At 41.8% G+C, this 20848-nt stretch overlaps 1 protein-coding gene across 1 annotated transcript in view; it reads right to left on the bottom strand.

The window, feature by feature from the left end:
* flt4 (fms related receptor tyrosine kinase 4) overlaps positions 1-16897 on the bottom strand; it is a 47170-nt gene extending 30273 nt beyond the window's left edge. Inside the window, exon 1 of the mRNA XM_085476169.1 lies at positions 16507-16897. Within this exon, the coding sequence (XP_085332295.1) occupies positions 16507-16564 (58 nt within the window). The 5' untranslated portion in view covers positions 16565-16897. The remainder of the gene's footprint in view (positions 1-16506) is intronic.
* Positions 16898-20848: the final 3951 nt, after the last annotated feature.

Here is a 20848-nt window from a genome sequence, read left to right as displayed (position 1 = left end):
GGACCATCAATTCTGAAAGGTAATACAAGTTTCAGAGCAACATGTGCTCCCATCCATCGTGTCTTTTTTAAGAAAGGCCTTGCATGAAACAATACTTAACTGCATATTGCAGCTATTACAACAACTTGGCTTTATAGCAAAAGAGTCCAGTTTCTGAACTGATCTGCCTGAAGGCCAGATCTTTCACCATCTCAAAATATTTTGTCCCATTATGAAACAAACGATACAACACTGAAGACCCAGGACTGTTGAACAGCAAGAATCGTATATTATCCCCTATTGGATTTGTAAGTTTCCTCACTTCCAAAGAAATGAACTACCTCCAATTTTTATGGTAGTTTCATTTTAATGAAGAGAAACAGAATATCATCTAAAAATCCAGAAAAACACCTTACTTGAAAGTTAGAAAGTGATTTGCAAGGCATTGAGTGAAATTGGTATTTGATCTTTAAGCAAAACATGAAGTGGTACTTGGTGAAGAAACTTCTGTTGGCAACCACAGTGGTAATATGCTTCTTGTGGTTGGGATTTTGGGCCACTTCTCTCACCCAAGACTTCAGTAGGGAGACCTGCAAAATTTCAGTCCATTACGGCATATTATGTTACCAGTAGTGTCCTTGGCCACTGTGGTCCCAACTGCCCTCAGATCATTAACTAGTTCCTCCCGTATAGTTTTGGACTGACCCACAGCTTTTCTCCTGATCATCTTCAATGCCATGAGGCACTGTCACCTTCTCACCAAGCTTACTGCTGATGGTCTTGTAGCCCATTCCAGCCTTGTGCAGGTCTACAGATTGTCCCTGACGTCTTTTGACAGTTCTTTGGTCTCACCCTTGGTGGTGGAGAGGTTGGAATGGAAGAAATGGATTCTGTGGACATGTAGCACACATGTCCACATGATGAGTTGCGATCAGGAGTATTTGTAATTGATTGATTCATTGACTGGTTTTAATCTGCGTGTCACATGGGCACACAACCAATCTGTGGGAGCCAGAGTTTTGGCTGGGTTGTAGGGGGTAAAATGCTTATTTCACTCAATAATAAGCAAATCAATTTACAATTTTCAGGTATGTGTTTTTTTTTCTGAATTTTTTAGTTGATATTGTGCCTTTTTCCATTAAAATGAAAAAGTCGTAAAAACTAGAGACTGATCATTTTTTGTTAGATGTGAACAAAGCTACAAATTCAGCAGGACAAATGCACAAATAGAGTTATGCAAGCAGCTGAAAGGCTATACAAATACCTTTCATATATTGGATCAGTATACTTTCTTTTATAAGCACACAAATCTATCTGGGGTCAAAACATTTGTACAATGGAGCTGCATATGCGCATTTTATATTACTGACTCACACATCTTCTAGGTCTAGGCAACAGCAGCTGAAGTGCCCAGCAATGGTTTCACAGCAGCCAGTCATGACCTGCTGCCAATCAAAAGTCAGAGATCTGTACAGCTGCGAATCTTAAACACCAGCCTCGTTCCTCCTACATGTCCCGCCGCCCAGGGAGCATCACAGAGCCAATTTATTCATATGTAAATTTTTCATTTTTACAATGTAAGCCCAGCTTCCTTTCAAAACTGCAAAGATTTAAAAACTTCAAATGATAATTTCTTAAAGAAATCATAAGCGATTTCGAAAAATATGCTGATTTGCTTTCTTGCTGTGACTTAGATAAGAAAATCCACGCCAGTCTCACATCTACATGCAGCTGCAATCAACAGGCGGTTAACTGAGCTTATCACAAAGGCGAAAACTGAGGCTGCCTAGCGAGCTGCAAATACACAAAATACAATAAAGCTCAGAAACAAAGTGGACTAACGGAAGAAATCTGCAATAATAGCTGAAACATCTGATGCTTGACTAACAGGCAGAAGTATGCTGTAACTTCCTGTGTCGCAAAGCACGGTAAAAATAGGCAAAAATTACAATAAAACAATGCCCCAGATGTGTCCAGGTTTTTATTATAGCCTGTCTTATTTGCAGTGTTTCTATTTTTGGTTATGTTTTGTATATTTGCAGTGAGCTGCTTTTGACATGTAGGTGGCAGATTACTCAGAGCCAAGCTAGCTGTTTCCCACCGGTTCCAGTCTTTATGCTAACTTTAGATAAACGGCTACCTCAGCCTCAGCAGTTATCTGTAGTTTGGCCAAGAAAGCAAAGAAACATCTCCCCTATAAATTTGAAAGTTGTATTATGTTATTATTCCACTAAAAAAAGAGAGCTAAAATAATCCCCTTTAACTTATCCTGATTTATTGCTGCAGGAGATAATAACTGTTAACAGTAAAACTGTCACCGACATCTTCTCACAGATGTTAAAACTGACATTAGTGAATTATTCAGAGCTAATATTGGCATTCTCAACAAAAACAAACATGCTGAAGGCTGCAGTGGGAGTCGGTGGCAGTCCATAAATCATTCCCAGTTTGGTGCCCAGCAGGATCTTCCTTCCTTCCTTTTTTCCGAGATCTTTACTTTGCCTCGGAGGAATAGCAGAGACTCCCCCAACGTATTGTCTCTGCTGTCATGTGAACTTGCCACCAGATTCAGTCCCATCACCGTTTGAGATGCTGCAAAGCCAAACAGTGGGCTGTGAAAATTGCACACACAGAGGCCAGGGGAAAGTGAGAAAGGAAATTCCTGTCAGGACAAGTCCAAATTTCTATTTTAAGATGCGTGGATTTCCTTCCCACAGGCACCAGGAGAAAAAGATCATCTCGAAGATTCTTTGCTCATTTTTTAAGGATGGCAGATAGCTCCAGCAAAGCTCTGGACCACCCACACCTTTCCATTCACAGACCTGGATGCAGAGTGTAATGGGAGACCTACAATATTTCATCAAGTTCATGAATTTTTACATTCAAATGACTGAAAAAATAATGAGGTAGCTTTAGAATAGAAATAAACTTTATTTTCTTTATTGATCACCTTAATGTTCGCATCAGCATTTTATGTCAACAGTAGATTAAATGATGTGTGCTAGTAAAATGTGCACAAAGATATGAATCATTTATTGTGACGAATTTGTGAAAATTGCCAACTGTGCCTTTCAGCACTTTGGATCACTTTTATGTTTGTCAGCTCTTTGTTATCTTTCCTGCCACAAACTTTCATTCACTGTCTTTTGTCCTCAAATACATAATTTTGAAGAATTGGGCCATATCGCCATTCCTAACAGAGCACTTTTCTTTCAGACGTCAGGCTTACTTGTGGTTCCTAGAGTTTATAAAAGTAGAATGGGAGGCAGAGCTTTCCCCTCACTCCCAGCTCCACCCCTAAACTAGCCTGTTTCTGCAGGAGGTTTCTTCCTGTTTAAAGTGAGGTTTTCCTTCCCACTGTCTCCAAGTTCTTACTCATAGGGGGTCTTCTGATTGTTGGGGTTTCTATCTAATATTGTTCAGTCTTTACCTTAGAATATAAACCACCTTAAGCTGACTGTTGTTGTGAATTGGTGCTAATCAGAGCGGCATAAAAAAAATGCTAATTTCTGATACCAAAAATTGTTACCACCACTTAGAAAAAAATGCTTTATAGACGTGCATTTTTCTGAACATGGCCTCTCATGCCTCTGTGAGTAGTAGCTGTTCTAAAAAAATTAAAGGTAGAGGTGGTGTTATGTCCAGAAGGAGGTCAGTATAGATGACCGGGTGCACAAAATGTCACACTTGGACAATGAAGTCTACTGTTTACATCCCTTTAAGCACCACTTAGGTGCATAAACTTTTTTAAAGAGCTATTGTTAAAGAGATTTTGCATCAAAAACAATAAAAGAAAGTACAAATGACAAATTACTTCACTAAGCAGATCCGCCACAGAAATAATATCAAAGAGGTGGCAGTGAACAGCGCACACTCTGCCACCCACACATCTGACTTTATTCATTTCTGCCATTTTTTAATTATTCCCCACAAATTGAACCACCTTCATTACAGCAATCTGTACAATAGTGTTGGACTAAAATGATATCGATCTCTGACTCTAGAGATACAGTTGACATACAAACAATATATAATATGTAAGAATCCTGCACGCAGGCTGACATATGGTGACAGCTGTTAGACGTGCAGACTGAGTGATGAACTGGGTCCTAAATCCCCTTTGTAGATGAGTCTCGGTGATGGATGCTTCCCTGAGAAAAATCTGTTGGGAGATCACACACTGGCAAGCCACACGCAGATTTTACATCACTTTTGAAATGTCATTAATGACTGGCATGCCTGAGAGATAAAATGCCAAGCTGTTGGAGGTGTAGGTTGTTGAAGGAGGGGAAGCTACAACACAAACATTTACCATTACCGTGAACACCTCAGCTGTGGATTTTTTTTAAAAAACAAAAGCTACAGCGTGCAGTAGATGTGTGTGTGTCACAGGAAAGGGAAAAGCAGCATCACACCCACACGGAGTTGAGCTAAAAGCTCCCAGAAATCACAGATCATTCAAACTGACAGAATTAATGTCATATACGCCGATGTTTGCTGAGCTCAGCACCTCTGAAGCGGCAGTCTGAAAATAACGTGCACCAACTCGATAATTTGGATTTCTTGTGTATCACTCGTCATCCTAAGTGGCTATCTCGCATCTGCTGAAGGAGTCGGAACTCATTTTGTGCTGGGTTTCGCATGACTGCAGGTCGAAGCACCGCTGACCTCTCTGCTGATTGATGAGTGGCGGAAGGGAGTATATACTGTAGGTGACTCTCATCCATGTTAGTGCAGAGGCTGCTGTTTCTTTCACCCCGTGTTTAACAGCGATGGCAAATTTTTGTGCCAGATGTCAATATCTTCCATATGGATGTGCTTCAAAATGTATACGCTCTCTTTCCAAACCGCGAAACCCCAGATATGGAGACCTGTCACTCCATCAGCTGCACAAAGCGTTTCAGCACATATATATAATCCCATTAGTGTTTGCTTGCACTCTGTCAAATACAATTAAAAACACACGAGGCGAATGCCAAAGTAAACCGAACACATCGGATCCTGAAAGTTTGGGGCTGATAACGTGTCTTGTCATGATAATAAACACTTTTTCCTGGTTTGAGCTTACATGCTGCTTTTCATGGCAGACTGCAATGACAATCACTCATTTATCTGGGTATGCCTTAAACTGTGAAGAACAGAAAGGTTAATGGTCACCGTGTATTGCAAGGGCTGTGTTCCTGAACAAGAGCTTCAACTGGAGGACAGTCGGTGGGTGGACAGTGAGTAATCTGAGTTATCCTTCAGTACACAAGGCTTCAAGCTTCCTAAAGAAAAATGAGTGTCTCAGTTATGTCTAGTTTGTCTTTAATTTGCTTTTATTTAACTGGTGTTAGCACCTGGGCGACAGTTTAAATTAGTTTTAAATTGTTTCTGGCCACTTCTTTTTTAAGTCATGGCTTATGTATAATGCATTTGCTGACATTAAATGCAGCCACTGATTTCTCATCATTTGTGTGAGACACACAGTCTTTTATGTCCTGTGTCATTGCGTTGTAATACAGCAACTAATACAGGGCACATTGCATTGCTTGATAATGTCAGTGTAACTGACAAAAAAAAGGTCAGGCAAATGTGGTGTTCAAGTTACAGATCAGCTAACTCATCTCCAAATTTAACATGAAGTCACATTAGCTGATGAACACCTGGAGCTTCATAAAGTCCAACTACTTGTACACAAGTTCAGCTGCTCGTTAATGCAATTATCAAATTAGCCAATCAGTTGGCAGCAACGAAATACATTTATGCATGCAGACATGGACCTGATTAACTTCAAACTGAGCATCCGAATGGAGAAGAAAGGCCATTTAAGTGAGATGTGGGGCTGGTCTGAGTATTTAAGAAACTACTGACCTACTGGGATTTTCCCAGCAACCATCTTAAGGGTTTACGGAGTCTGAAAAAAAAGAAAATACAGAGAGAGAGAGGCAGTTTTCTCTGCAAAAATTCTTTGTTGATATCAGAGGTCAAAGGAGAATAACCAGACTGCTTCAAGCTGATAGGATGGCAACAGGAACTCATTATAGCCAAATTATGCAGAAGAGCATCTCTGAATGCACAGCACGTTGTACTTTAAAGCAGATGGGCTAGAAGACCACACCATGCGCCCACTCCTGTCAACTAAAAATAAGCAGCTGAGGCTACTATTCACACAGGCTCACCAAAATTAGACAGTAGAAGATTTGAAAAACATTGCCTGGTCTGATTTGGGGTCAGAATTTGGAATAAACAACATGAAAGCGTGGATCCAACCTGCCCTGACAGTTAGTTCAGTGTACTCGAGTGGCCTCCACAGTCAGCAGATCTCAATCCAACAGACCACCTTTGGGATGTGTTGGAGCAGAAGATTCACTTCATGGATGTGCAGCTGACAAATCTGCATCGACTGTGTGATGCTTTCAAAAATCTCCGAGGAATGTTTCCAGCACCTTCTTGAATTCAGGGAACACTCGGGACCAACCAGCACTAACACATCGTAACTGATGAAGAGGCCAGTGCGTGTATATTTTAAATGTAAAACACAATAACACACATGTTAACACTTTTTTTCTAACTGCTACAGAAACTGGAGATTGAACCGCTGACCTTCCAATTAGTGAACAATGTGCACTCCCTCCCAAACCGCAGCCGCCCACACAGGCATACAAAATTAAATACAGACATATAGAGAATGGTTAACAGCGATGTACACTTTAGTAGGTTTGCTGGAAAATGTGTTGGATCGTGCCAAATCATTGGTATAAATCATTTTCGCAGATGATTGTATGTCGAAACCCTATTCGGAATGACTCCCTGGCCTGAAACAGCAAAATGAGTGGTGATTGGCCCATTTACAAGCACCTTACAAATGTGAACACGGACAGAGAGCCAGAAAAATATTTCAAGCCTGGTTCCCCTCTTTCCCATGCATTCCAGCTGGTGGTGCAGAGATAAGCAGCAGCTTCGGGAGATTAGCCTCGACCAACAAATATCACAGTAATTTCATGCTGGATTCTGTTATCTAATGATTACACATGATATAAACACATAACATTAGATTTATAAATGACTTCAGGCACTTAAGTGTTGTGTTTACATGCTCTCATAGAGACAGGCTAATTCCGAGCCTCCTTTATGTCTGAAGCAGCTGAAGTGACAGCGACTCGATGACTTTAGAAACCTTGTGATTCGGCTCACCGACTTCTCGGTATCTGACACTCTGATCACCAGGGCTTGTCAAAAATAATTAAATTCTGTCTTCAAGACTTGCAGAAGATTTAACCTCCTCACTGACAGTCATTTGACATGGCTTTGTAACAGAGAAGCAGCTCACTCAACATGTCCTTGTAAAGAAACCTAACATTTCTCTTGAGAAAATAGAATTTCTCTCTTGTTTTGTGAAAACCCATTCTTAGATTAGTTTAAAAGATTTGTAAAAGAGAAGAAATAATAGGCATAAAAAAAAATATTAAAAAAGCAAAAAAAGTTCCATCCATGTTTGACATCAGCCATATAAAGGGATATGGTTACACCGGCCGGATGACTTCCCAAAGCAGGCCCCTCTGATTTTCTACAAGATGGAAGTCCCAGATGTATATATGTGAGCTCTGTGCCAGAAGTCAAACACTTGCAAGGACAACTGTGTCTGTTTACTCCACAAGTGCCATTGGGCCTCGCTTTGATGTGCCAGCCTCCTAACTGGTTGACAGGGAGAAAAGAAGTGCAACTGGTTTCCTGTCAAATAAAATCTGTAAACAGCATTTTATTAATTCGAAAGACTCAGAATGCCTAACGGGCCATAAAACGTCTGCATCCCAGTGTTTTGCAGCAATTTCCAGCTTTGAATACAAAGAAAAAGGATCTTAATAATGCTGGAAAAGTTTAATTTATTTGGGACACTTGCAGATGCACAGCAAAGCTTATTAGGCTTGGTTTACATTAGAACAGCAAAATCATATGCATGCTTGAATGCACAGCATGCTAGAGCCAGCCAGGTCCAATTGTTTCCTGCCTTCGCATTTCCAGCCTGATTTTCACCCATATCATTCAGCTCAATGTAATCTTATTTGCATTATGCCAAATCACAACAGATGTCATTTCAGGGGGCACTTGACATAATAAGGTCAAGCTCTCTCACAATATTTCAGAGAGAAGCCTACTGCACGGCTTCCTTTGATTATAGCAACAACGGGGGGGAAAATTCCCTTTTATTAAGAGGAAACCTGTGCGCACAGCAGAAATCCATAAATCAAAAAAATGTGTGTTTCAAATCTCTTGTTCCCATTTGTGTTTCCCCTACTGATGGCTGGGAGCTCAACAGAAGCAGTACATCAGTGTGATTTCTCTTTCTCGTGCAGAAAACAAGAAGAATTTCCAGATAATCAAAGTTCCAGGGGCAACATTACATCCAAATGTACTACGTTTGCAAGATGAACTGCAGAACTGCTGAAGTTAGTGGACCTACGGTGATTCATACACACTGGATTTTTAACCCATTTAAAAGCCTCTTGATATGCGCACTCACATTTTATTTGCTGACCTCTCTGCAGGCTCACATTGGGAGTTTTTGTCACATTTACGCAATACTGAATGTGGGCTTCCTATAGTCTGTGAAGGACACCTGCTGACTAGATAAATCACACACAGAGAGAAAGCTTCAGTGCCATAGGGCACTTTAAGCCAGTTAAAAATGTAAAGCTTCTCTGAGAATCAGGCGGATGCAAGGCAAGCAGGATTCGTGGGCATTAAAGGCGAGTAGGCGTGAAGATGAGCCCTTCTCTCTTTCGCTCTCTCTCCTCAGGAGCGACACAGGGCGCTCGTGTGAAAAGCAAAGCGGTGTTTTTCACTGCGAGCAAATTTCCTGTTTTCTTTATCATATTCACGCGTCTCCCGCTTCCCGTTTTCATGGACACTAAAGATGATTTTGCCGTCAGCGTTTTCCTCTCCCCTCTGTAGTTTTGTTTCTGATCAGTCACATGACAGGAACAGGAAAAGAGGAACCATTTGCAAACAAATAACTTGTCAGACTCTTAGTTTTAGCACACAGGAGTGACTCAAGGGAATTTAAAAATAAAGTCTTTCACAGATATAATGATTATGGTAAGGCGTGTGCGGAGTCGCTGTGTGGTTATATAAAATATCCATGAGCAAAGTTCCAATGGAAATTCGGTTTAGATTTAATTACAGTAATAAAAAAAGGAAAGCGAAACACACATGAAAAGAATGTACAAAATGTTTCAACTTTTTTTGGTGGCGAGGGTTAAAATTAAGAGCAGCTTGAGGATGCAGCTACACTGTTACTGTGTTACTGGCTGAGGTCCAAGGCTAGAGGGCTCTGAAATAGCACCATATATCTGCCGAAGGACGGGAGGCCAAGCAGGCCACGGAGCAGACCTGCACTTTGGATGTGAAGTCAGTCAGCCACGGGCTCTGACACGCTTCCCTCTCTCCCTCTCTCTCCCAGCTTCCTCTGTCATCTGGACACAAGGCCGGGCCAAATCCAGGCGACTGGCTGACTGGCAGCCTGGCTTTGATTTCATTGTTACTACATAGGTGGATGACATCCACCACATCCCTGTCCTCTCCACTGCTGGGGGAGAAAAAGCCTTTCCAACATCCTGCCAGAGGAGGGCTGCAAACATAAGGATGCCACGGCAAGCCATCTGGGCCAGCTTCCTATGTTTAAAACCTCTGACCCTGACTAAACCTTCCTGTACCTGCCACACAGGCACACCGGACAGCTCAACTCTTCCTTTGCAGCAGTGACTCTTTTTTTTTTTTTTTTTTTTGGCTTGTCATCATTATTATAACTGAGATATTGCTTCCTCCACTGAGAAGGGAAGCAAGTACATTCTGGTAAATGCTCTGCCCCTGTTTCTGGCAATGATGATTTTGTGTGGAAGAATCTAAAATGTTCCTTTTACAACTAGCTGTACAAAAAGAAAGAATGCCAACATTAGTGCCAAAGATTAGCACAATCCAGCCCTGCTGTGATGGCTTGCATGCTCATAAAAATCACGCTGTGCCTCTTTAGAAGCCAAATGTTAAGGAGCTTCATTGCTGTGCTCGTTACCTGATTCGTGCAGACTCGGGCCATAAACAAGTCTCTGCTGCTGCTGTCGTGTCAGATCTCCCGGCAAACTAAATCACCGCGGCAGCTTAAGATGCCGGAGAAAAGAAGGGCAAAGTAGGGAGTACTGGGTCAGCAATTATTGTGCTGAGTGCCTAAAGGGAGGGAAGCTGGCAATTTCCTCAGGCTTTGCCAATAGACCCTTTCCCATGAACCTCAAGTGACCTCCAATGCACAGCAAGTACTCTGAGTGACCAATAATATGCTACACGGACAAGTCACAACCCTAAACCCACACAGCTGCCCGAGCCTGAGCAGCAGTTTGAAAGTAATAGCGATGGCGACTCTAGCTAGAATTACGAGGGCTCCAAATTATGTTTGTCTCTAAGCAACAGAGGCACTTTGGAGTGCTGTAATATAACTGCGATACAGGCACTGCGTCCGAGGAGCCGGTCTCTGCCTTTAGAGGTATCAGGCCACGGATGCCACAAAGGAAGAATTTTCCTCCTGCACCTCACAACATAACTTACAATAAATGTCGTCACTGCCTCGTATGGCTGTTGGATCCCATGCAATTACTTTTGCATTAGCGTGTCATGACAATTTGTGAAGTCAACACATTTGTAGCTGTGAACTGAAACCCCCTGATTATTCTGGACTCTCTCACTTGATCATCAACCTGTCGCCCCGTAGAACGACACCCAGCTGACACGACAGATTGTGCACGACTCCTCACAATTGTTTTTCTTTTTAATGTCGATTAACAACGGCAGTGACACAGCACTCACTCGTGCAGTTGTATAAGCTCTTCACCCTCCATGGGTGGCTCTGTACACTCAGAGACTCACAGTTCAAGTATTCAGCCATCAAAGCGTCGCTAAAATGCTGTCCTTGTGATGGACTGCAACATGAAACTCAGGCCTGGGTGAACATGAGAGACAGGAGGAAAATCAATAGGTGAAACCTCCTCTGCACAGTAATTATTCAAAGTGTGGTGAGATTTTTTTTTTTAAAGAGTGCAAAGAAAATAGAGCCCACTGAAACATTTCATTTGCACAGCAGGGACACTGAAATGACCATGGAGATATGGTTCTGAAAAATCCCTTCATGGCCATTTGTATAACTTCTCTTTTTCATACGACAACTCTATTGATTTTGAAAAGGTGCTACAATAAGGGCCGAATAACCAAGAATAACCATTATTTTCTTGTGGTGGGTCAATGGAACCATTCATACAACAAGACAAAGGCAGATTTTTCTCTTTTTTGATTGTTAACACACAATTATCTGTCAGTTTATACATCACCAACTGAGTGCAACATGATGAAAGTACTGATTAATTTTCTTTTTGAACTGTTTTGACATCACCTGTGGCTTTGTAGCAATTATTTAGCTACGAAGTGGGTCACAACCTCCCTCTTATCAAGGCAATCTGTTAACCCATCAGCTAGCTGACTCTGGGAGCAACAGCCAATATTTTTGGGCTTCCAATGTATCAGGATGTCCGGACAGTGGACACCGGATGGCTGATTCATATTCCTGTTCCATCTGTCGGTCTCTGCATGCACATGTGACGATTACAGCTACATGTAGAAATGACAAGTACTTTAAAACCAGAGAAAGCTTCTGGTACCAAAAATCTCGTCCCTTGCCTACAGACTGCAGACTGAATGCTGTAGACTGCTCCTTAGATTGTCCGTGTGGGCCTATTTGTGTATGTATTTGGGTTTGTTGTTTGTTTAAATACATTTTAATATGTTAATGACCTTTTTTTATGCCTGCAAACAACTGAACTAAAACTCTATTGGCAATTTGGAAGTTGGAATGGCAAAGTCTTTTCCCATCTCGTAAATGGATTGACATTTAAGTGTTTTTATAGTATTATTAACATCTCCATGCCACATTTATACATTCACAGACATTCATGTAGTGCTTTATACAACATATGAAGCATGCTTATCTCTCAAACATACACACTGATAAACGCTTTTGGGCATTTTGGGGTTCAATATTTTGCCCAAACACACTCACAGCCAAGACTGTAGGCAGCAGGGGTGCTGCGGATGCTAGGGCGCCCCCTGTTGCAAAAGGCAGACATCACCAGAGCCACTGAATGGAAGAGTCCGTACCACAAAGATGAAAAAGGTCCAATGGGCCTTTCTCTTTCTTACAGCAATGGCGGATCATGGAGTCTCACGATAGTTCCAAAAGTTAGCAACACACGCTAGTCGCACCATAGAGATATAGCAGCACAGACGTTTTTTAAAATGTAAGAAACAAGTTAAAAAACTAGTCTGCTTGTTATCAGAACACATTCCAACTGTCCACTAAACCTTTGTGAACTTTGACCCCCTGCTAACATGACTCTGACTTACTCAGAGGCTTTGCCCATAACCAGCTAAATATGCTCAGACTCTGAACAGGAGTGTGCCTCAAGAGTAAAATTAATTTCTGAGTGTAAATTTGGAGGTTTATAACCTGCACCCAGATGAAGGCAACTTTTGGCTTATTATGAGCTGCTGATGAGCAGTTTAATATTATAATTAAGCAATAATTGCAATATATATAATATAATATAATTTTATACCTTAGACTCTAGTACCCCGTCGCCTGCCTGCCTGCCTAATTCAGCACCCCCACCTTCAAGGCCCTTCCCACGGCTGATTTAGACTTGTGCAGTGAATCTTTGGACAGCCTACGACATAACCTACGTAAATGGCCAATGCTGTTGCCAGCACTCATCCTTGTGCGTGTGTGATATGTTAGTTTCCTTGTGATTGTGTTCCGGTGTTTTATATGCCAGCCACAATAGAAACAAATAAAATACTGGGATGTTTTATTCCTCCCGGGCCCCCGCTCTTTGTTGTGGTTAGTTTTGGTTTTTGATGGGTTTTAAAATTGTTTTTATTTTATTTTTTTTGGAGGCAAACATATTTGTCTCTCAACTTTTTTCCACTTCCTTGTCATTTTCCTCACGTCCGTTCCAATTTTTGATTTCCGTTCTGCAATCTCCCTCCAGGAATTTGATGAAACGTGAGTCCTTATGTTAAGGCAGCGATTATGATTCCCTTAGTTCCCTCAGTTACTCTTCCATTGAGCTGGACATCAGGTTGTGGCATAAGTAGTGCTGTAGGGTTTCAGAGGGGTCTACGATTATGACCCACCTGTGGTGTAAATTTAAAATAGAGGTATAAATCCCCCAATAATCCCCTGTCACATTGGAGGACAGGCGATCAAACTACTTCATGAGCCACGTGGGAGTGGGCTATTCATTTTCCCAACTGGGCTTCATGAGAAACTGGTATTGTTGTGGAGGGCTACACCAATAAACTTGTAAAAAGATAACATTAACACTGAGCTAAACTGAGTTCAGCTTATTGGCCCAGGTTTTCATGTGGGCCCTTAAGAAAATCATTTTTGCCACCCCCGATAGTCGCCCCCATGTGTGCAAATGTCCAATTAATAATGAAGATGTGCACCACATACAGAGTAAAAGGGAAAAATTCAAAAGTGGCTAATAACATTCAAAATGGGTGGTGAGGCTGGTCATTGTATTATCTCACAGCAGCATTACTATACTATATTTTTACATGAAAAGCATGTGGGGATCGCTGAAGTGACTAAAGCTCATCTTCACAGAGACGGAGCTTTTATCAAATCTCATGGCATCCCGATCGGTTGTGATCGGTTGTTAGTGAGATGTTGCCTCCAAAACCACTAACGTCACTCTTAAGGTGGTATTAGAAATGTCGGGGTATCACCAGAGCTCTTGGGATTTTGTGCTATGACAGCTGATCCAAGAGAAGATAACGAATGAAATTCAAAAATATCAACAAAGAGACAAAATAGTTGAATAGAAAAGTGGCGCCTCTCCAAAAGTTAATGGTTCTCTTTAGTTATTTAGATGTTTACATTGGGACCAGAATGGTGGCCACTGGATACTGCAAAGCAATGCAACTAGCATGACTAGAAACTGGGCATTGAAAACATGCAGGGGTCAGATATTTGAAAACAAAAATACCACAGATGGTTTCCATCAACTGTCTAACACCAACTTGGACACATATTTGGCCTCTGATTCAGATTCCTGGTGTTGAAAGAGCTTATCTCTCAGTTCTAGCTGTATTTGGGGTATTTGCGCTTTAGCATAATGAGAAAGTGAGTGACCAGAGCCCCAAATGCCCAGGGGGCCTCACTGCTCCATGCCAGCGATGAGTGAGCCACTGGACTCCTTATTTATTTGGACTTTACTGCAGCAGCAGCATTCCTCTCAGAGGAGGCTCTGTAGCTGACAGAACAAGATATTCAAGAACGGACACCATGGACCGCAGAGTCCTGAGGTTGAATCCTGAGATCAGCACTGAGAACCAGGAGGGGGTATTGTTAGCTAAAACAACTCAACCTCTATAAGGGTACAACTAGAATAATACCCAAAGTTGAGAGTCAGATTTCTGGGATGATCTGATCAAGCAGAGGTATGCGTACAGAAAACACTCTGCTAAAAGCAATATCAACACTGTGCACCCAAGACAGAGAGCAAGCCAAAGATCATTTGGCTCAGGAGCTCAGGTTTTCTTTTTTTGTTTTCTCTCTTTTTTCTCATATGTGGCTCATTTTGACTGGAAAGGGTTTAAAAAGCCACTTACGGCGCAACAAAATGAAGGAAATTATGAGGGGAGAATGAAGGAATCAGTGACTCGCTATTCATTCCAACGCTGTCAAACAGCAGCAGAAGTTTCCCCCGTGATGTCTTTCTTAAATAAGACAGAATTTCTTTGATGAATGTCTTTGCACTGCTGTAATTCAAACTAGAGGCAGAGCGTGAAAGCAAGATGGGACAAAATGACTCGGGCAGGAGCTTTTTTAAATGCAGCTGCTGCGTAGATTATCTGCTCTCCCCATCTTATGACAATGACTTCTGGGCTGGCGGGTCTACAATGGACTCACCTTTAATCTCTCCCTCTGATCATAATAAGGGCAAGTCTGTGATCTAGTTACAGTTACATCAAACTCAGAAATGGCTTTTTAATGTCACGCATTTGAGAAAGAAAGAAATCTGGGAAGTGTGGGGTTAGGAGGGTTAAGAAAATCCCTCAGGCCAAAGACGTGCATAATCTTTAAACACAAGACTTTGTTTTGTTGAATTTATTTGATGAGAGATTTTATAAGTGAGGCAGACACAGACAAAGATCTCTGATGTTTCTGTCTTGGATGCTGTTTCACGAGTGGGAAAAAAAGACAAGAAACACTTTGCTTTAACTCCACATCTCCAACACCTCAAGACCATATTTAGCCCTCAGCAAGTCTGGATCCTATATAAAGCAGCTGAGCATAACATGACGCTTGACTTGATTCCAGTCTGAAGTGATTTCAAAAAGCAGCAATTCTGAGCTTCAAACTGCCATCTTTCTCCCACCTCTCCGCTTCAGAGTGTCAATCAATCCCGTAAGTTCCCACTGTGAGACTTGAAAAATGCCTCCAGGTTAGTTCTTCGACATTCTGTTTCATTTTTATGCTTTCTGTACCAGTTGAGAAGCAGAGGGCCTCTGTATGGATGAACACCCTGCAGAGTAGGCTCGTAAGATGAGAAAAACATTATACAGAGCTTTAAAAATTCAAAGGTCACATTTTTTTTGATGGGAATGAAAACTCGGGTTTGGTTCTTGTTCTCAGTGGATTCATGTGACCCAACCGGCACAGCTCATCCACATCCACATGCAGTCATTTACGGAAAGCTGCGAGCATTCTCGGCTGTAGATGTTTCATACATCTAATTTAAACCGTGCATAGAGGACCAGCGTGCTTTCGATTATTTAGACACAGCCTGGCTGAACTTGTTTGACTTTAAGACACACAAGTGACAATGGAAGACATGTGCAGGCAGAGCTTTTTGCTTGCCACAAAAAAAAAACCAAAAACCAGAAGATTGCAGAGAAAAGCTCTGGACCCTCAGCGACATATGGGAGCCCAGTGAGCTCTACACACACAACTGATGCAAAGTCACTAAAAGTCAGCTCAGCTGAATCCTCTGGTGTTTTTGTATCTCCTGAGATTAAGGCACCATCGATTAACAGCTACATCTTCATCAAACAGAACAACAACATGCCTCCCCCTAGTGCCTATCTGCATGTAGACTTGTTGAGTCTTACACCCTACCAAAAGATGTGCACTCTTAGTGTTTGTCAAAAGGACTGATTAAAAGTGGGTTAAAGTTTTTACGCATAAACTTTGCAGCTAATAACACGCTGATAACACGGGAAGTAGCCCCTACGCACAAATGCGCACAATTAACATCCACCTGGCTTCGTTCAAACCTCGAGTAAAACTTAAAGCAACTTAAATTAAAAGCTCAATCCACCTCACAGCAGAGGAAAGCCGGTGTAAACCTAGAGTGCAACACCTCACTTTGTTTTTCGTTTAAATAAAGTTGCGCTCAAAACTTCCACCGTGACTCATTGCGTTATGAGATGTCTCCTCACCTGAAGCGTATGCTAGTCCAATCCAAGTCCGACAGAACAGCATAAAGTCTGTCTTCATCTCCAGATCTCCGGTCCAGAAGTGCACAAGCTTGAGCTGAGTTTCTCTCTCTTTAAATTTTTTTTTTAGAAGAATAAAAGAAAAAGGACAGGTTGGTTTTAACAGGCTCTTAGTGGAGAAGCTGGTTTCAATGAAGGTCCTTGGGTGGGGTTAAGGGGGGGAAACTCAGGTGAACGCTGTCTGTCTGTGGGCTGCTTTGCGCAGAGAGGACATAGCCGAAGTGCTGAGGAAAAGGAAAAGCACACACACACCACACACACAATTTCCCCCCTCGTTTAGTTTAAAAGGATGCATAAGGCACTGAATGGGATTTTCAACGATTTCCCTTTCCTTTGCTCGTGACGGGAGCGCATCCACATCCACCCACCCAGTTCATAAAACAAGCTGGAGAGGGGTGTGAGCGTGTGAGGTGGTGTGTACGGGCTAGGGAGGTGGGGTGTGGAGGGTCAGCCAAACATCCATGACAAAGTTCCTTCCTGCAAAGTCTTGCGTTTCATCCCGCTGTATTAAAGACTTTTAGAACTGCGGATAATAACTGTGGAGGATAATAAAAACGTGCAATAAGAGCACTGCAATATTGGAGCTGTGGGTTTTCCCATTTGTTGCGTTGCTGCAGAACCGTTTGGCATTGATTTTCTGTCATGGATTTTTCCCAAAGCATTTAAAGTCGTCCTGACACCTAAATAGCTTAGCAGGTAATCCTACCATCAGAAATTCTTACAAAGCCACCACGGGAGCACTGCAGTCACCACAGGAAGGAAACAAATGCCACTGCGAGATAAAGCAACAGAGGCAGCCTGCAGACAAATATAAGAATGTAAGAAGGAATGGTATTTTTGATGTATCAAAAATAGGCTCAAATTTCAAAAATGTTTTTAAATCCTTCTGACACCAAACTGTCAATGCAGTTTTATGTGTTTAGGTCAAATGCTGGTTGTTAATTTGATGTAAAGGAAAGATCTCTTCTGGCATGCTTCTGGACACAAATTCTTCCTCACGTTAAACAAACATAAGCTGAGGGAGTGCCTCTCTATTAAGTCTCCGTAATAACTCATCCAACGGGTCAGATGTAAGTAATGATGCCTCCAAGACTAAACTGCACAGAGTTTCTTCCAGACTTGACCAAATCCTGTTAACCCCCACCACCCACTCATCCATCCTCCTCGGGGAGTCCTCAGAGTGTGAATAAAAGTCATGTACTAGGAGCACAACATGCCCGTAGCGAGCCGCTATCAGTCCCGTTTTATCGTACAGGGAGGGATTTGGAAAATTGAAAACCTGTGTACCATAAGTCAGAGAGGGCAGAAGGGGGTGTGCGCTTGTGTAATCATGCGCACGCACAGAGATGGGCCTTCAGGTGCAGGTGTGTGCTTTATCTGTGAACTGTCAGGGTCACCTTTGCGGTGGTCAGACAAACATCGTATGGAAAGTGCAGAATAATCAGCGCAAGTCCAGTGAGATATATATAATAATGTGCTGCTTCGCCACTTGGAAATCCATTACAGCATTAAAGTGTCTCCGGACTCCTCCCTTGCTGTGCCTTTAGAACAGTCCACACATTAAGCAGCAGCTGTTGATGAGACATATGAGAAATAATATTTTTCCTTGATATGAACATGGTGTGATTCCTCAGCTATGAAGAGCCTGACCTCAGGGAGAGAGCTGAATAACAGGGAGTCAAAGGATTATTGTTTGTTATTGTGGGCATGCGTTTCCACTCCGGAGCCCTTACGGCAATCCACCTCTCTGACCTTAAAACACAATGTTGTGATTGAATGGTTGTAATTAAAATGTTCCCTCGGTTTCAGGCCGGCAGAGCCTTCGGCTTCACAGAAAAATAAACACACTAAATTGTGATGATAGCCTAACAAAGCGCTGTCCAGGGAGTTACTAAATCTCATTACGAATATAAAACAGATAATGTCATAAACAAACGAAAAACACTTGAACAGCCAATTCAATAAGAAATCCGCACACATAAGCCATTCAGGCAACAGCGATAGCAAACAATAGGCTTTACGCAGGATGGCACAATCGCCTCTGCTGTGTCAGATGAAAAGGTTTCAGTTTATAATTTGTCCGACCCCTGAGAGACAACCGAGGGCTCAAGGACTCGTCCTTGAAGTGCCAGCACTCCATCCGGCCCATCCTCAGGTCAGGAAACAGATTACAGCTCTACAACTACTATCATAGGAAGGATGTGGAGCAAGCGTGCAACCCTCTCGCTCTTTCGCCGAAGTTCATGCCCATGGGCCTCCACGCTACACTGCACTTTTGCCAAGCTACTTTGAAGAAGCTGTTACAGTTCAGCAGAGTTCCTTTGGGTTTCTTTTGATTGTGGTAGCCACCATTCTTAGCATTTGTAGATCATGCCGAGTTACGGTGCCCTCCTGACTGTAGGAGCAGCGCGGTTTGCATGTAAGTTATTTGCTATGTAATCAGGATAGCAGTGGGACAAGACAACTCTCACAGCTCAAGGCAGATCCAAACTTAAGTTTGAATCTCAATCTCAGATTTGTTTATTTGCAGCTTTTATCCTTCTTTGCTGAAACTTCTTGTAGACAACTTGATACAAATCACACAGGCTCATGCATAGACCTCCCCAAATCATTCAATTTAGTTTCATCTTATCAATACTTGTGATTTGGCGCTTATATTAAGCAACGATCAGACAAGCCCTTATGACAAAGAACTTGGCGACAGTGAGAAGGAAAAACTGCCTTTCAACAGGAAGAACGGTCCAGCAGAACCAGGCTCAGGGAGGGGCAGCAATCTGCCACGGCCTATCTACACTTTCTCTTGACTTAGCCACTCCATAATCATTCCCGTTCTTTATGAGGAGACATGGAAGGTATGCAGCTAATGTTGGGTATATTTATTTAAGATGGCACTGTGGTGCAATGGCTGTGTGGAGTTTGCATGTTCTCCCACCTGTGTCTATTATGTGTCTTCCTCCCACAGTCCAAAATTGGCCGTAGGTGTGGTGGTCTGAGTCTCTGTGTCACCTCTGTAGCCTTCTCCAGCGTATACTTTGCTTCTTGCCCTGTGACACCCAACCTAAATCCGGTAAATAAAGGAAAACAGCTGATAGATGTGCTCTAATAGAAATTTGACTTTAGTGTTTAGTATTTATACCACTTTCTACTTCTCCACTCTTTACTTGACTACATGTATCACAACCATATATCACATACAACCAGCAGATTAATCATTGAAAACTATAAGAAAATAGTTTTTAATACAGCAGTATAATCCTGCTTGAGGGAGATTATTTATATTTAGGGGTCTGCTCTCATTAACTAACAATACTTAAGTGAGATTTTAAATTCAGACTTTTATTTGTAACAGATTGATTTCATCATGTGGTTTTAGTGCTTCTATTTAAGTAAATATAAGAAGTAGGCGTAAACATTTCCACCATGATGGGGATAAAGTTCTTCTTTGGTCTGCGCCAAACATCCCTGTTGTTACTGTGACTGAGCACTTCTTATCTTTGATTTGAGTGTCCAGGTCACATCTTTCTTTCCCTTTGTCTCCCTTTATCAAATTGTCGCTTTGGTTTAATCTTCCTTTTAGACAGTAAATCCAAGGTCAAATTTCTGTAGTCTTTCTCGTGAATGCCCTTTGACACCAAACAACTAGAAAGAGTTACATACTTTCAGATTCTGCTTTACTTCCCATCAATGTCGGTGTTCCCTTTTTTTTTCTCCTGTTCTTTTTCCTTTTTTGGAGTGATCAGTGACGCAGAAACTGGCAGCTATTTGAAAGCTACGCCACTTGTGGAAGATTTTTCTTACAGTGGAATGATTTATTTCAAATTATTTTTGAATCCCTCGCTGCTCGAGGGCATTCACAATCGAATTTTTTCCCTGAAGACCTTGGAGAGCTCTTTAGATGTTGGCATGTCGATATGAACAGATTTGAACAGCTAAGAGAACAGCAGAGGTTAGATAGTTCAAGTTGTTATGAAAAGGACTTATTAATATTAATATGTTTTGACTTTTTCCACCACTGTTATTCAGTTGCAACTGAATATGTTAAAAAGGTCAATAATTTCCAGAGGGTGTACTTCCTTTTTCACAAAACTAAAACTGAAGCAGATTTAAGAGGAAATGGTGAGGAAAGCTAGAAGTAATGACTTTTTGCATAATTGCATTTCTCAAGTTTTAATAATAAAATATTAAATAGTGTCGCTTTGAGCTACATAGGATACCCAAAGGCTCTGTAGAGCTGAGCGTCCCATTAAACAGACTGGCCACTGTTTAGCTCTATTACCATTACATT

The sequence above is a fragment of the Copadichromis virginalis genome, linkage group LG2 (assembly GCF_057382275.1).
Source record: "Copadichromis virginalis isolate Kocher_CV1m ecotype Utaka linkage group LG2, C_Virginalis_male_GT1.1, whole genome shotgun sequence".
NCBI classification, from domain to species: domain Eukaryota; kingdom Metazoa; phylum Chordata; class Actinopteri; order Cichliformes; family Cichlidae; genus Copadichromis; species Copadichromis virginalis.
The sequence above is the reverse complement of the archived record's forward strand: the minus strand, read 5'-3'. Positions and strand labels throughout refer to the sequence as shown.